The 18,288-nt window shown below is 37.1% G+C and overlaps 2 protein-coding genes across 3 annotated transcripts in view; both read right to left on the minus strand.

Moving 5' to 3' along the window:
• The window catches only part of adam11 (ADAM metallopeptidase domain 11), a 56,786-nt gene extending 54,903 nt beyond the window's left edge, over positions 1-1,883 (minus strand). For both annotated transcript variants that reach the window (XM_048186095.1, XM_048186094.1), the window contains exons 1-2: positions 1,520-1,883; positions 1,055-1,224 (exon numbers count right to left, since the gene is read on the minus strand). In XM_048186095.1, coding sequence (XP_048042052.1) covers positions 1,055-1,224; positions 1,520-1,580 — 231 coding nt within the window. In that variant the 5' untranslated portion in view covers positions 1,581-1,883. The remainder of the gene's footprint in view (positions 1-1,054; positions 1,225-1,519) is intronic.
• A 689-nt stretch (positions 1,884-2,572) lies between these two features.
• dbf4b (DBF4 zinc finger B) lies at positions 2,573-17,290 on the minus strand. Its single transcript, XM_048186096.1, has 12 exons — positions 17,088-17,290; positions 15,176-15,291; positions 14,921-15,049; positions 13,554-13,604; positions 12,889-12,955; positions 9,089-9,138; positions 8,963-8,999; positions 8,761-8,806; positions 6,230-6,367; positions 6,005-6,140; positions 5,691-5,818; positions 2,573-5,549 (listed from the first exon to the last, which is right to left on the minus strand). The coding sequence occupies exons 1-12, from the start codon at positions 17,104-17,106 to the stop codon at positions 3,941-3,943; spliced, it is 2,526 nt and encodes an 841-aa protein (XP_048042053.1). The 5' UTR covers positions 17,107-17,290; the 3' UTR covers positions 2,573-3,940.
• Positions 17,291-18,288: the final 998 nt, after the last annotated feature.

Genomic DNA, 18,288 nt, shown 5'->3' on the forward strand with positions numbered 1-18,288 from the left:
GCCAGCAATGACATTTCCTCTCTCGAGATCCATTAATGTACTAAAAACATATTTAAATCCGTTCATGTGAGTACAGTGGTTCTATCTTAATATTATAAAGCGACGAGAATATTTTTGGTGCGTCAAAAAAAAAAAAAAAAAAAAAAAAGACTTATGTAGTGATGGCCGATTTAAAAACACTGCTTCATTAAGCTTCGGAGCGTTATGATTCTTCTGTGTCGAATCATGATTCGGATCGCGTGTCAAACCGCCAAACTGCTGAAATCACGTGACTTTGGCGTCCCGAACCGCTGATTCGACACAAAAGCTGAAGCTTACTGAAGCAGTGTTTAAAATCGGCCATCACTATATAAGTCGTTATTTTGTTTTGTTTTTTTTGGCGCACCAAAAATATTCTCCTCGCTTTATAATATATTGAACCACTGTACTCACATAAACTGATTTAAATATGTTTTTAGTACATTATTGGATCTTGAGAGAGGAAATGTCGGCTATCAATGCCTCACTGAGCCATCGGATTTCAACTGAAATATCTTAATTTGCGTTCCGAAGATTAACAAAGGTTTTACGGGTGTGGAACGCCATGAAGTAACGTTAAGTAATAAACGACATTATTTTCATTTGTTGGGTGAACTAACACTTTAAATTCCCAATAGACAAAATTGAGTCCAGTCCTACATTTTTTTTTTATTGTTCGAGCTCACCGTTTCACTAGGATACGTCACAATAGGGACAAAAAAACTCGCTAACTAACTTTTCGTGCCGCCTTTGAAAAAAAAAAAACTAGGCCTACCATATTAGCACTCGAGAAGTTCTTCATCAAAAGCAGTAGGCCTACTCTGATGGTAAATTCGAACGCGGCAGGTGGTTGGAAGGGAGGGGATGAAAAATAAGAGGGTTTGGTGAAATCAGCCAAAGAGTAAAGTACTTTCAGAAAAACAGCAAGTTATATTTTGGTGAAAGTTTAGGAAGAAAATGCTTGTTATTCTCTGGGATAACGAGCAACATGGATCGAGTCAGTTTTGATTTCATGTATCGGTGGATAGTTACTCACATGCGCTCCATCAGCATCACTCTTCACTAGGCTACCCAAGTGCCCGTGCGGCAGCTCCTCCTCCGCGTCAGTCCGCTGCAGCAGGCGCTGAGGCTCCGTGAGCTCCTCTGCATACGCGTTCTGCTCGCGTCCCCGTTCCGCTCCGTCCCGTTTGATGCTGCTGCCCCAGCCTTTCAATATAGGACACATTCATAAAAGAATCTAAGACAGTTGTCAAAGCCACGACTCTATGTATTATTAATTCCAATGGGTTTACAGCCGCTACACTTTATCTAGCCTGCGGCATCATTGCGTATTCTGGCGCGACACTGAAAATTCACAGCCATGCCCGTGACAGAAAACGGGGCCATCCGTGAAATGAAGAATTCGTTGCACCTGTTGTCGCACATTATACATAAATAGATACACCGATGGAGCTTATACCAATATCACGAATCCGCTCCCAACGCGGCGTCCGTCGCTCACCTGTCACGGCGAGTCGCGCGGTGACCGCAGCCCACAGGAGGAGGCAGCGCGTCGCCAACATGATCACATACTCCTGCGGCTTCAACCCGAGCGAAAAGATGCGAAACGCGACATTTACCGCCTCATCCCGTTCCGCGGCGATGTTGAAGTCACGAGGAAGACGTTAAGTGCATCCGTGGAAAACAAGACGACGCTGATGGGAAAGACTTTAGAAAGTGTCCGTGATGTCTGCTTATATCGCTCGTGTGTTGTCCGTCAGAGATTGCGGGTGGAATTCATGTTGGGATTGAAACGCTCCTTATGCGGGACTCCCACCCGCACCTCCTCCCACTCTCCTCTCTTCTCCTCCCCTTCACTTACACCGCACTCACATGCAACATCAGATTCCACTTCTGTAACCTGGGGGAGAAAAAAAAAATACAATAAATATTACAATACAAAATAAACAAAATGCAACAATAAATGCATATCACATATATTACAGAAAATTATATAATAATTATATTATTTCATAGACCGTATATATATATATATATATATATATATATATATATATATAAATCTCATTACAGCACAGCTGTCTTGCACAACGGTACACATTTCATTCAATGATGATTTTGCAAGAAAAGCAAGATGAATGTGTGTGTGGTGTGTGAGAGAGAACCATACCGTCATCTGAGAGATAAAAGCATATCAAATATTCTCGTCCTCAGCAAAATCTCTCATGCCTGAGGACTAAATCGATCTGTACTAACCTTTAGTTACTTATACAACCTTCCCATCTCCAACAAACTCTAAATCATTAATAGACTATATAGTGAATAGCACACTATTCAGGGAACATGGAAAGACAGATCTGATGGGCGAGGAATTGCTGATGTAGCATAAGAATGGTTGAATTACATGGTAATCAAATTAATTTTAAAGAATACATTGTTATTACCACAGTACATTGTTTATAAAAACACATGGCACTGTGCCCCCCATGGTACCTGTGAGTCACTGCAGCATCACTAAGCATTGACTAATTTTCCATAATAGAAATACCAAAAACAATATCTAAAGATTATTTATTTTAATAATTGCATAAGTTACAGTAGAAATGATCAAGCTCCTTCCACACACCCATTCATAATAAAAACACCCTGTAATAAACAAACAATATCTACCTGAACCAAAAAAAAGACTATAGCGAATATTTTTATAACTTCATTCAACACAAGTCATAGTTTTACATAAATAAGCACACAAACTGACCATTTTGTCTGATTTTAATAATGCATGAAACTCAATACTGCTAAATCAGCACGTAAAATGTGAGTAAACAGCTTTTAATATAAAACTGTACAAATACCAAAACAATAGTACATAATAAAATAATCAAAATAATATTGTAGAACTTGGGTCTTAAAACGTGTACAATTTCCCTAAGGCTCTCTTTATAAGGCTAATTTCCAGTGTTAATGGAAAATCGTATAAGCTCAAGATTTTAGTCACACTACAGAGACAGCAGTGGTACATGCTCTACATACTCCCTTCAGAACTTCTGTAATAGGAATGCACATAATTCTGTCATTAAAAGATGCCCTAAAACAATAATTAGCATCAAATAATTAAAACACTGTCCATTGTACAAGTCATACAACTACACATTTGCAGGAAATCTGAAAGGTTTTTTAAAAATGACCTCAAAATACCACAAAGACCTACATGGAACCACAGGACATTTCTGCCTTCACAGCGTATCCTACCCTGCATGTTCTTCAAAAACCACCGCAGCATTGTTCTACCATCAACACTGCCTCTAAACTGGAGAGAAGCCAGGCACAGCACTTAAACTAATTGGATAATGCCCCTCCAGCAAAGCCTCATTAAAGTCTCAATACCAGCACATGTTCCCGGATATTGCTGCTGAAAAGTCATGGTCAAAACAGAGGGAAAGAGAGAGCCAAAAGAGAAGTCATGGAGGTCATTCGAAGAGGAGAACACGAAATACTAATGAAAAACTATGTTGTTGGTTTTGGTAGATATTGCATACTAGGAGACAAACATACAATGCTGTGGAAAGGAATATCCAATGTGCTTGACAAAAATGTATAAATATTGATTTAAGACAAGACTGATTCATTATCACAACAGTCTTTATCAGAAGGAACATTTGGAACACATTAGCTGCAAAGCGGTGTGCAGAAGCCCACCTCTATAAATAAATGTTCTACATGAAATACAAAACTTCACAACAATTCACTCAACAAGTCTTATTTCTCGACTAATGGTGGTAGAAATCATAATTCAATTGTTGAAGTGAAAAAATGAGGACTACTGAGAATGAAGGAATCGACTGCTTTAGGATTGAATTCATCAACAGTCGCAATTGTCCTATTGCGTGTATTGGTGCAACATCATTCCAAAAATTGTCAATCAAGAGGGTTGCAGTATGGAGCACAACCGTGATGTATAGCTCCCATCCTGCATGCCAGTGTGTGGTTTTTGTAGTAACAGACCCAGGTCATCATGACCCCCTTTAGCCTGAAGAGGAACTGCAGTTGCAAGCCACGATAAGAGTCCAGAGTCCCAATCTGACTCTGAAGATGCCGTGGACCACGTGAGGTTAGGGAGGAGAGCAGATTCAATGCAAACGGAGGCTGCGGATTGTGACAGGAATGAGCTGTTTGAGGCTTTACTGACTGATGTATGGGAGGTATCTTCAGGAAACAGTTCTGGAGGATCATGATATTGATGGCGCTGGAGCCAATGGTCTTCATGGAAAAATGGAACCAACTGAGGGGGATCCAAATCAGATGGGTAAGTGGTTACTCTGGATTCCACCGGATCTTTGATTGGAAACAATTCATACGACTGCTCAACATGGACACGAGGTTGAATTCCGTCATTGTCCTTTTGGTCAACTTGAGGCAAATAGTGGGTATTGGGAGGAGTAAAATATTTTAGGGAAGGCTGCGTTGGGATCTGTTTTGCAAAAGATGATTCTTTCAGTGATGATTCATGGGATTCTAGTAAGGCACCTCCAGTTCGATTATTCAGCTTTGTTGCAAAAACCACTTTGGAGGTTGGTAAACATGACATGGTAGAAAGTACAGATGAGTACTGTCTGCAATCCCAGGATAGCTTTGGCTTTTTGCTTTGGCTAATCTTTCTTCTCTTGGCAAGTTTTGGACTTGGAGTGAAGGACCTACAGCGCTTTTTTAAGTTAACTATAGAAAATGGGTAATCTGACAAATGTGGAAATGGTAGTAAATGAGGTAATGAAAAGTAAGAGATGCCAAACTCTGGAGACCCAACAATATCTTGGGCCAATTTTAGTGACTGTTTTGTTGAAGATAACTTTCTATTGTCCATCACAAACTGGCCACATTTTAGCTGCATTTTAGGGCTGTTTGACCATATTTTTGAATCTTGGTCCCAATTCTGGTTTTGATATTGAGAGCAGACTGTGTTAGAAACAACAACTGTAAGACTCTCTGGATTATGCAATACAAGTCGACCACTACCCCTTTCACATCGATCCTGAGTTTCAGGGACATAGTCATCACCAGAGATGGTACATGGGATTTTGTCATCTCCGGGGGAGCTTATGGTGAGCATTTTAGATTGAGTTTCTGAGGGTGTGACAGAAGAGAGGCTTTTGAGTTTCTTCTCTATAGACTGGGATTTTGAGAAGATGTGATGTGGGACTATATCCATGCAGAGAACACCCGATTGAAAGTCTTGAACCTTTGTGGTGCAGCTGATGTAAAGGCCTAATTTGTCATTGTCAAGAGGATCAGAGCAGTTATTTTGAATTGTATCAAGATGTGAGAACGCATTTCGCTGTCCAGATGGACCGTGGCTAGGATCAGGAAAGATTTCTCTGTTGTCTAAAGCTAAAGAAAACATGTCAGTAATTGGAGGTAGATGACCACAGTCTTCAACCAGTGGAGTCTGCAGAGATTTTTCATCTTCACTGACAGTATTCTGAACCATCTCAGTTAAATGATTCAAATGTAATGGGAAGAAGTCTGCTGATGACCTGAGGGAAAAGAGTAAACAGAGTTAAAACAGAGGACACAGTATAACATTCAGTGTTGTACTGTCAACATTGCAACAGTGAAAGTCAACATCACATGAACTGCTTCCAATCAAAGAAAGCATTTGTAAAATTGGCCCTTACTTGATTAGCGTTGGATCCACTTCTCGATTATAAACAAAACTAGCATGCATGCCAGCCGTTAGTTGGTCCACTACAGCATAGTTACTGTCATTTTGAATGAAAGAACGATGCATCTCAGATTCCAAGTGCTAAAAAAAAAAAAAAGAAGAAGAAGAAAAAAAAAAAAAAAAAGAATTTGATGTCTCATAACAAATGAGATCTTAAGCAAGTTTGGATATAAATTTCAGTGCCTCCTGGTAATTGATATTAAAGCATCTTACAAAATCTTTTTGGCATCACTCAATTTTTGCCAACAAAATCCAAAATTGACTCACCTCATACTGGTCTTTGTAGGGCATGTGGCAGCATTCACAATAGCCTGAACTTTTCTTAGTTGGGCCTTTGGGTGTGGCACTTGCTGTAAGTGGCACCTGCAACTTATGGCAGCTGCTAGTGGGTTCTTCCTTCTTCCTGATTAAAAAACAAAACAAAAAAAACCTTACAAAGTTAAGCAACAATGTAGATTTGATTACCAACTTCTCAAAAACCAAAGAACATACCTGAAATTGTCTTTGCTGGGATCTTCATCCTTGCTTCTACCAGCCTGCCGAGGAATGCGAAGCTCAAAAGGGCTATATTTTCCTGAGTAACTCATCATCGGGAAACTCAGATTCTGTGCATAGTATGGTCTGAACTTCCTGTTTATAAAACCAAAATCATAAGGATTACACAAAATGACAAGCTTCTTTGAACAAATCGTCTCATTTTCTAATGAAGGCTAAGTTCACCCATCTCATAAAGCTTGTCTTACTTCTAAAACATCACTGTAATGTGGAAACTATATAGATAATATATTGAAAAGATAATAACCAACAAAATAATGTTTAAATTGCAAAAAATGACAAATCATGGACAAACATTTTCTCAACATCAAGATTTTAGGTAAATGCATACTATACATTTGTATTGAAAATGTGTTTTCTGCTGTAACTACTGAAAACATTTAACTTATTTAACTTTTGTCTTCATTTCCATTGTCTTTTTAGACGAGACCAGTTTCATAAACAAAGCCCCCAAATAAAGAACTAGTCTGACAAGCAAATAAAGGGGTAATCAGTCCTTTCACATTTAAATTGGACCAATCTACATTTATGCAGCTGACAAAGTTAATTGTCAGTTACGTACCAAATGGGCAGTAATTGAGTTGAGATTTAGCATGTCACGATACAGAACATTTCAAGCTATTCTGACACACTGTTGACTCTTACATGCTACAGTACATCCATGCTTATAAAGTAGACTAACAGCAACAAGCCTTTTTCTAAACTAAAAGTCAATCTACTGTGGAACTGTAGGCTTTCTGATCAAATTCTAACACTGTTCTTCTACTGAGGACACAGGGGAGCAAGAAAATTTCAGACACCATCTTTATTTATTTAACTCAACTGTGACCGAATGGAACGCATAGGATTGTGGGATATCAAAGGCAGTGAAGGATACATCTATGCTGCCTTCAGAATTGATCAGATGAAGGTATCTCAGGAGACAGTGAAGCTAACTATTGGATTCGGATGGCCTTGATGTTTTCCCACCTTGGAATGCATCCTCCAAAGGCAGCATTTTTAAGCTTAAGGACACAGCCTTTATTTCAATTAGCTGACATAGACATATGACAAATTATAACAGAGTGGAATTTAATCGGCCAACAGTTGAGCAACTCAACTCAAAACAAAAAAACAACAACAGACAATTGTGTGGAAGGTTGTGTTTTTCTTTATCCCTCTGTTTGGTTGTGCAAAACTTAACTTGGGCAAGAAATGCAGACTAACTAGTGAAGCAACCCTCGCAATAAACCACAAAACTAGTAATAATTAGTTTTAGCGAGTTAAAGGTAAGACCGTGATGCTCACAGAAACAGTTATTGTGATATTGAAGATATTGGATTTTGAATTCAGGAATTTGATCTGTGCAGGGTCTAAGCAGTTTGGTAAGGTGGAGAATGAAGATAATCTCTAATTTGGCAATATTATTTAACATTAAACAAGATAGATAAACGTTGAAATGTATTACTCATATGTTAGTTATTGCATTTAAGTGATGTAAACATACAGATTTTTACTGTAAAGGGTTTCGTAAATGTGTTTGACAAAACCTCGTGTCCAGCCAAATAATGAAAATTTAAGAACATTTCTTGGTGTTTTCTTTCTGAGGACAGTAAAATGACATGCTAGTTCAACTGACCATATCACTGTAGTATTTGTTGTAATCTTTATGTTAATGTGTATGTACAGTATAATGTATAATGCATAACATGAGCTTAATCGTGCATATCCATCAGGATCTAGTATTTATAGGATCAACATCTGACAGCAGTGCTACAGCCTCAAAACACAATAGTTCTTTTCATTAGCCAAGAGCTGTGAGCCCTGTGCACACAGATCCTCTGCAGGGGAGGGAAGGGATACTTTTCAGACTGGCCTCAGGGTGGCCCTTAGGATGCACCATGCATTTTGATAATTAACTTTTCTAAAACTACAGTGACCTGAGCTGAAACATTAGCCTTGTTAAAAGGGGCTGGGGACCAAAAAAAACAACAAGTTTAAACAATGCTAACAGTCAAGTTTGCCTAACTGTGTATATTAAAAACAGAGAGTTATTAGGATTTTTAAGATAAATAAAAATAACCTAATAAAAAAAATAAAATCAGACAGCAGACAACCCACTAATTTAATTAAAGAGACACTGGCTGTGATGGGAACAACATAATACTACTCATAATGTGCAGTATGATCTACATTTGGTCAAAATGTTCGATACAAAATCAGAGCACACCTCACAAAAACACTTTACACACAATGCAATACACAGGACTTGACTTCCCTTTTCTAGAGCCTTGAATGAACCACAACTGATATCTTCTTGACTCATTATTTGATCACAGTACCAGAGGCTGAGACAACCTCAGTAATGTTTAAGTTAACATTTGAAAAAAAGAAGACAAAAAAGAAGGTAAAATACAGTATAAAGTACCTAAAATACAATCTAAACGGAAAATAGTGTTAAGAGAATGAGACTGAGCGGTAAAACTCACCGACTGAAGTCTTCCACTTTCAGATAAGGACCCCTCAAGGCTCCAGCTGTGTGAAGACACAGTTGTATTAATACTCCACAGCATGCGCCACCTCTACACTCAGGTTTCTCAGGTATAGAGGTGTGCAAAAATATTAAGGCTGCTCTTATATTTACTTTAGAACAATCACAACAAGAAGTACATGTTTATGTAGTTTACAAACCTTTCACATGAGGAGCTGTTAGTTTGCTTCTTTTTTTCTGTTTGAAAAGAAAGTGTGTGAAATCAGTTTGTGTGAATAAGAAACTAATTTTTGACAGTAAACAATAAATTTAGTACAATACATTACCTTCGCTGTCCTCATTTTCTGATTCAGATGATAGATAAACTTTAGAAATTCTGGCATTTAGGTTAAGGAAAAAAACACAAGGAACAGTGATATGCATATTATCTGTTTCTAACACATTTTATAAATTATTTAATAATAGGGCTCCACAACATAATCCTATGAGCACATAGACTCTTTCATTCACTGAACTTTAAAGGTCCCGTTCTTCGTGATCCCATGTTTCAAACTTTAGTTAGTGTGTAATGTTGTTGTTAGAGTATAAATAAAATCTGTAAAATTTTAAAGCTCAAAGTTCAATGCCAAGCGCGATATTTTATTTAACAGAAGTCGCCTACATCGAACGGCCAGTTTGGACTACATCCTCTACTTCCTTCTTTAATGACGTCACTAAAACAGTTTTTTGACTAACCTCCGCCCACAGGAATACACAAGAGTTGCGTTTGTAGAGTGTTTGTTGCCATGTCGTCGAAACGCTGTTATTTTCATCCCGCAGTCCAATCACCGGGTCAGATTCCGGCTCAAATTGATAGGGTAAAATTAAAGACATGTTTACAATAACACTGAGCGCATGCATCTCCACGTTATGGTAAGAGGCGTGACCTTTCCGGGCAAGGTTCGCTAAGCTGCTGTCGAATCACAACACAGGAACCGCTGGCACAATCAGAACTCGTTACGTATTTCTGAAGGAGGGACTTCATAGAACAAGAAGTCATCAGCCCGTTTTTATGACAGTGGAAACAGCGGTATACAGATAAGTAAATTATGTGAAAAATACTGTGTTTTTTGACACGCGAAACATGAACACATGTTAAATTGCACACTATAAACACAATCAAAGCTTCAAAAAAACACGAAAAACGGGACCTTTAAAATCAAACTGTATAAATGGTGCTCTCTAGTGTTGATTTCTTGCGAGTAAGAAGATCATACATGAACACTTTTTTTAAATTATACATTGTAATTTATGTTTTCTATGTTCATTGTAATGATGTGCAGTGCATGACCAGAAAAACAGTTTTAGTTTTAGTTTAAATGCCCCCTGTTCTCATTGGTTAACATGCCAAGTCACAAGAAGAGGCTCAATAAGAAAACACACTACATTAAGAGCCAGGGATGTAAACTTTTGAACAGGAAAATCTGATTCCATATGACATTCCCCTTTTATTTAGTGTGTGACAGACCTCTGGCTGAAGTGAGATTATCGAAAACAATTGATACCGTTTAGGTAACAGTTCACTTCATATGGAAAAACTATTGCCAGTTGCCACAGGGTCAAGAAAAGAATAGTTCACCTGAATATTGAAATCGCTGATAATTTTCAACCCATTTGACTTTGTTCATAAAATACTGGGGATGTAACGAAATCAAAATCTCACGATACGATAATACCTCGTTATAAATGTCCACGATACGATATATATTGCAATATTTAAAAAAAGAAAAAGAAAAATGAAGACCTGGAAAAAAAGTGCCATAAGCGTTAAATAATGACTGAACATTACAATGATATACAAATTAACCATGTCATATCCTGTCCTCTTTTCTTTATCCTCTAATAACTGTTGCTTAGAGATATGAGATAAACAGCTCTGGAAAAAATTAAGAGACCACTGCATCTCTACAAGTATGGAAGCCATTCCATTCCAATGTCTGTTGAATTCCAACACAGGCACACCTCATTCTACTGAATGAGGTGCTGATTAGGTGATCACCTGAACCAAATCTTATTTAATAAGGAAAAGTATAAAAAAACACTTCTGTGGTCATCACTATCCTCTTGCAGTGGGACCAGCTGGATGGCAAAAACAGTGCTAGTAGTACCTCAAAAGTAATTGGAATCAAAAAATAACTATTGACCATGCCAAAAAAGTTGAAAAGGAAAGTTTTGAGTGAGGAAAAGAAGGGTTCAATTCTGGCTTTACTGACAGAGGGATACAGTGAGCCATCCTTCCATCCTTAAAATTTCAAAGACGGCGGTTCATAAGAACAAGGTCAAGCAGCAGACATTGGGGACAACAAAGCAACAGACCGGCAGAGGGCGAAAACGACTCTCCACTGACCGGAATGACCGCCAACTCATTCGAATGTCACTCAACAACCGTAGGATGACATCAAGTGACCTACAAAAAGAAATGGCAAAAGGCAGCTGGGGTGAAGTGCACGGCGAGGACGGTTCGAAACAGGCTCCTAGGGGCAGGGCTGAAGTCATGAAATGCTAGAAAAAAGCCCTTCATCAGTGAGAAGCAAAGAAGAGCCAGGCTGAGGTTTGCAAGAGACCATAAGGATTGGACTGTAGAGGACTGGAGTAAGGTCATCTTCTCTGATGAGTCCAATTTTCAGCTTTGTCCAACACCTGGTCATGTAATGGTTAGATGGAGGCCTGGAGAGGCCTACAAGCCACAGTGTCTCGCACCCACTGTGAAATTTGGTGGAGGATCGGTGATGATCTGGGGGTGCTTCAGCAAGGCTGGAATCGGGCAGATTTGTCTTTGTGAAGGACGCATGAATCAAACCACGTACAAGGTTGTCCTGGAAGAAAACTTGCTTCCTTCTGCTCTGACAATGTTCCCCAACTCTGAGGGCTGGTTTTTCCAGCAGGACAATGTTCCATGCCACACAGCCAGGTCAATCAAGGTGTGGATGGAGGACCACTAGATCAAGACCCATGTAATATCCAGACAGGTGAAACAATTTTTTTGTAAGCTGGATTCATAAAGACTTCATTTGTTTCTGAAAGAATGATTCAATGATAGATACATTTTTAACAGTAATTTGTTGCCACCTAGTGGCGTAACAATGCAATGCAGTGCAGAAGCACTTTCAAAAGGTGATTTATTCTATTTTGATTGGTAAAGTAAACATCAGCATATCTGAATAATGCACTTTTGTACGCTTCTGTGATAATTGGAATATTTGTAACAGAAATGATACTGTGTGTTTGACAAGATTATTGGTGAAGCTGTTTATATCTAAAAACATGACAACTCTCTTTAGATCAACGGCAGCGCAAAAGCAGATTTGAATGTCACGATTTTTTTTGGTCATGTGGGTGATGAAATCGAGAACACAATCTTTTAAAGATTAATAATCGTGCAGCTTGCCTCTCTCTCTCCATTGATATCTGACGTAAATGAGTAGCATGAGCGCTTTTTTTTGGTACGTTCATTAGTATAATATTCATGAGGTGAGATGTCTCTATTAAAGGATACGCTCCTCGCAATTCGCCCACCCATCACACCAGAACCGTTTTCGAAACCGGGCTAAAAAAAAAAAAAAAAAACTACACTTTTTGCCCAGATGACTTATAGTTTCATACAGTCATGTGATCACGATAATAGAGACAATTTTGCTATCACGATACTACGATATTGATAATATCGTTACACCCCTATAAAATACAAATAGTCAATTCTTTAAAAAAAATCCTTGCTTTTCAGTATGATGAAAGTGAACAAGGAATGGGGCTGTCAAACTCTCAAATACCACATACGAAAACCCGCAACACATGGTAGACGCAGTGCAGAACGTCTCTCTCGCACTGTATGATGTGACAGACAACTATTTTGTCCAGTCCGGTTCCATTCAGACAGCGCAAGTTTTCCGAGAATGCGGTTGTGAGCCATGAAAATTTACGCGTGCAAGTTTGGTTATAGAATACGGTTGTCACTCTCATAACTGTATTAAGGACTCAAATACAGGACTGACAACCGTATCCCACTGCTGTGTGAACATTGCCTAAACACAGCCCATGTGACTCATATTATCAACTGCTCCTTGACAGCAGTTAAATGAAAGGATACCATCTACATTGTAGACCTTGACTCCCCATGAGCGAGCATTAGCCAGAACACTGTTCTGATACTTCTCCTGCAACAACAACAAACACTCAGCTGTCAACAACAATAACATCAATAACAACAACGGCTTATTCTGATGACAAATTAAAAAAACAAAACAAAACTGAAGGACAGACAGATTTTTTTTATTATTATACTATCCATTATAGTCATGTTTTGAAACATAAAGGCTGAGACCACCATAGTAACATTTCTTGCATTTTTTTCTAACTTAATACAATTAATTTTCAGTAGAAATAATGTGAGTATTGAAAACCTGATCTGAGTTTAATAATGTATTGATATGCGGTGTGCCACTTTTTGCTTTAATGACAACAGCACATAAAAAAATTGATGATAATGTCCCCTAGCATGACTGAATTGTAGCAAAAAAAAAAAAAAAAAAGTGACTGTTCAAGAGTATAATACATGATCACATCACAAATTTACCCATTAGTGGCCTAGTAGTAGTTCAGTTCATTATCATCAATTTTTCAAATCCTAAAACTATATAATGAAGATTACAAAGGATTATCTTTGAGACTACATGTAGGAGCACATGTATGTGCTGCATTAAAGTAAAATAATGAAGAAGGATTTTCTACACAAAAATTCAGGTGTGGACTTACATTGCTGTGGATGGCTTTTTCCAGTAACGCTCTTCCACGACTGCCACAAACCTTGAGGTGAAAAAGACATTTAAAAGTCATTATCAGCTACTAAACATCCCTGTGCAAACCTTTAGAAATATTTTATTCACTTTTAGAGCATTTTCTCAATATACCATTTCAAAGCAGCTTTCCAGATTTTAGCTTTTATATGCTCTATGAACAAGACAAAGGTGAATGTGACCACAAAAAAAAAAAAAAAAAAAAAAAAAAAAGTCTGGGATGTTCATTTTTTTTTTTTTTTTTTTTTTTTAAAGCAACCTTGGGAAGAATCAGGATTCAGCACAGGAGGCCCCTCAGTAAACTCCATCAGATAGTAACAAACTGACTGCACATCATCCATTATGTAAATTTGACAAGAACATAAGTTAAGGATCTTGTCTTTAACTACTATGTGCACTAACATTTAAATTAATCATTTGATACAATACTCTTATTGTGTACATGTTTTTACATAGTACTAGAGCTACATGATTCTAGATAAACTGAAAATCATGATTTATTCGTTTCAAACTGAAATCACAATTCTCCCACAATTCTGAACAGACAGCTAAACAAAATAACATGTAATTTACTAGAAGTTCTGACAAAATAAATATTAATTGCTGCATTCTATAAAAAAAAGTTAAATTAATTTGATTGAATTACTTAAAAATAAATAAATAATTGGTCTGACTGTGAATGAATGATATATAAATACTTGTTTCATGACTGGATGAATTTTTTTAACAGTCACTTGTCGCCACTTAGTGGCTTAACAATGTAATCGATACAATCATTTTTTGAAGTTCCATATTACTTTCAAAAAGTGATTTGCTCTATTTTAATTGATACCGTAAACATCAGTATTTATATCCAAAATATAAACTTTTATCCAAGTACTTCTGTGATAATCTGAATATTTATAACAGAGAAATAAAGATACTGTGTGGTTGAAAATACTGTTTGTGCAGTGGTTTCATATCTAAACATGACAACTGCTCTCTCAGAGACTCAGTGGCAGAGTAAACACAGATTTAAATGTCCCGGTATGATTTTGTCAAAGGTTTAATAGACACAGGTGAATCGTTATCATTTGGAAATAAGATTGTGTGAGCATTTGAATTGAGATCACAATCCTTTAACAATTAATCTTGCAGCTCTACATTGTACTTATATTTAAAAAATACCTGCATGTGCAGGTGCAATACCTGCATGTGCATACCTGCAAATTAATTTCAGTACTTATTTACAAGATTACAGTGTTTACTCCCCCATTTCACCTTTAGTTAGGATAGTTCACCCAAAAATGAAAAGTATAATGTATGACCGGATGATTGGGTACATACCAGAGGTTTGGGGGTTCCAGATTGTTTCCCCCCTGCAGTACATGAACTATTCACCAGCAAATCACTATGAGCTTCTTTAGTGCCCGTCACAACCACATTCACATCCTTAGTGAGGAAACTGTCTACTTTCTACAGGAAACAGTCAACAGACAGAATGTGATTTACTATTTAACATCAATTTGGATGTTAGGGCAACCATTACTACAATTTCCTGTTTTGTCCTGTACAGATGAATGACAAAATGCTATCTCTCACCCCTCCCAGACGGATGATGATATCAGTGAGTGTGGCAGACTGATGTCTCTTCACATCATGCAGGTAGAAGGATTGGCCCCTCACACCACCAAGCAGATCTCCTGTCATTTCTTGAACTGAAACAGGTTTATGAGTGTTTATATGCATGTTAATTAATCTGTGGGCAAAAGCTATGTGTTAAAGTACAAAGTGCTAGAAACCTTATTAGTTTTGTGCCCTAAAACTGATCCTAGAGACTTGAAATTTGGTCAATCGGATTTCTGAATGATCATATACTGAAGACTGAAGAAATCACTGCTGAATATTCAGCTTTGTCATCACAGGAATAAATTAAATTTCTTTTAAATAGTAATAATATTTCACAATATTACTATTTTTACTGTATTCATCTTCAAATAAATGCAGCATTGGTGAACATAAGAGACTTATTTTAAAAACATTAAATCACATTTTATGAGTAATCACTGTAGAAATACAGATACAAATACATTCTTGCCACTATTATTTTGCTTGCTCTTGCACTGCTTGCCAGTTTTGGCTACCAGACTATAGACAGTGCTTACTGGTTTTGGGTATTACACAAAGAATATCAAACAGAACTCTGTTGACTGGTTTTGGATAACAGACAAAACAAGTGTCTTCTGACAGGATGTGGTAAAGAGGCTGGATTCAACATTCTTTGCTTTACTGATGTGTTGGAAGGATATAACTGTACACAAAATTGCATATTATCCAAGTAGGCATTTATTTCATGACCGTTAAAAAGGTCAGCATGAAATCAAAATTTACCCTATTTACGTTGTTAGTACACATTACTAGACTTGTAGTGAACAATTAGTAAATGCATGTTAATCCACAAAAAAAAAAAAAAAAAAAAAAAAAAAAAAATTGTTGGTCTACATAAATTTTATTCAAAATCTGAAAGTTTGCTTTCCTCTATGGAATGGTGTTCCTTCCCTAAAAAGTTGGTCGCAACTTTTGGTTCTGACAGACTTTAAATAATAAAGGAATACTTAATATTATGGCTTGGCATTGACACAAATTTCAGGATTCAGATACACATCAGGTATGGTACATGGACATTTTTCTCAATTAAAAGAAACAACAATTGATTTGTATACAAACATTTACACAAAAAAAAAAAACATAATTTATGTTTCTACTCTAGTTTGTTTTTAAACATTGAAATGGTGGATGACCTCTTCAGTCTGTTTTTTTATTTATTATTATTATTGGAATATTATAGCATGCACCTCCCATCCAGCAGATGTCCAGAAGATGGCGTCCAAAGATCAATAATTATCAAATACAGGTTAAACATGCTAGCATGTTGTGAAAAAAAGGGAAATCACAACACCACTTAAAACCTGATAACTTAAATAACAAGAATCAAGATAAAATGCGTTTACAAATGTAATAGATAACTGCATTTCAAACATGCCATTTATTATTATCGATTTCTCGATTTATTATGGAGTGAAACATTTGGACTCCAAATTCTCAATGTATCATTTGCACTGTTAAATACATTAAAAAAAAAAAAAACTACTAACGTTAAAGTTACATCCGGCGTGTGTACTAAAAAAAGAAAGAAAAAAATGTTGCAACATAATTGTTAAATAAGTGCTAAACCTTTAAACAGCCATGTTGGAAAATGCCTTAAAAATGCCATTGTATTAATTGATATATTGTCGGATATTTACCATAGTAGTGCTTAGTTTTGTTTGATTTATAACATGTTTTGGGGAATGTGAATACCATGGTAAATAAATGATGTGTTTTGTATACATGTAAACTCTATAAATCAAAGGGTGGTGGTGGGTTTCCCTCTTTTCCAAACTATCAACTGTTCGCATCAACAAAAACCACAAAACATGCATTATTAGAGTATTCGTGAAAAGATTCACCTTACCTTGAGGTTCTTTGCTCATAATGACTAAAACATCGTGATTCTTAATATTATTAAATCATACTGAAATGTATAGTTTTCAAGCGTTATAAATGTTACAAGCGGTGTGATCTGTGAATCTTTTCAAACGGCCCTCCTGAATCTCTTCTTCGCTAGTTCGCTCTCTGCTGTAAGCGCGCAATGTTGCACGTTATCGCCACCCACTGGCGTTTAGTATGTGTACTCTTAAATTACAATGGCTCCAAAAAGTATTTGGATCTTATGGGTAACGCCATTTATTTTTTGACAGGAATGAAAACGAGGCTGTGAGAGATAGCCCTTGGCTCGGCAGTAATAGTCCTATGACGCTTACTGTTTGGAGATTTTTTTTAAAGTATTTTTAAGTGGACCTGTTAATACTATGACACTATAATAATATATGCTTTACCTCTTCAGTTTTTGTCTTTTGAACAAGAAAAGTTGTTAAAATATAATATGAAGCGTACCTCACTGATATATTTGCTGATCATTCATGAATTAATCAGCTTTTTGAATGAATAATTCAATGACTCATAGCAGGGGAGCCCCCATTACTTATAAAAGGCTAGAAATGCCCTCACTGCAGAGCTGTGACGTCCAGCTCCCCCTCTCTGGACGCAATACGTCGAGCTTGACCTAGTCCAGCTCCATCTCTGTGGACCTAATGTTTTGTTTAGCCATAGGGTTATGGGAAGGGTTAGGGTGTTGGGGCAGGACGTCAAGCTCCACCCATGCAACAGTGCAACTGTCTTGAGAAAATCTCAGAATTATTATTTTGCTAGAATCAGACATAACCACGATTTTGTGTAACTTATCCAGTTATATTCATCGCAATGTTGTCAAAAAAAATGTTATTTGACAGAATGATCAGATTTACTCAATGAAACAAACATGATTCGGCAATGTAGCCTCTACATACAATACAAAACAATACATAGTGGCTCATATCATATCCCTAACAGGACCAAAACTGCTAAAGTGTGTCATCCACCGGTTAATGAACGGCAGTATTCCTCTCCATCCGCTTCCGCGAAATATGATCTCGTTAAATATTTTTCCTTTAACATGCGTCATTTCCCCCACATTTTTTTTAATAACATCAAAAATAATGACAGTAAACAATTGATGACTCCTATAAAATAACCCAGAACCTGGGCTTTCATTTGTTGCGAAAAGGAAAAAAAGT

This window comes from Megalobrama amblycephala, linkage group LG3 (genome assembly GCF_018812025.1).
Source record: "Megalobrama amblycephala isolate DHTTF-2021 linkage group LG3, ASM1881202v1, whole genome shotgun sequence".
Lineage (NCBI taxonomy): Eukaryota > Metazoa > Chordata > Actinopteri > Cypriniformes > Xenocyprididae > Megalobrama > Megalobrama amblycephala.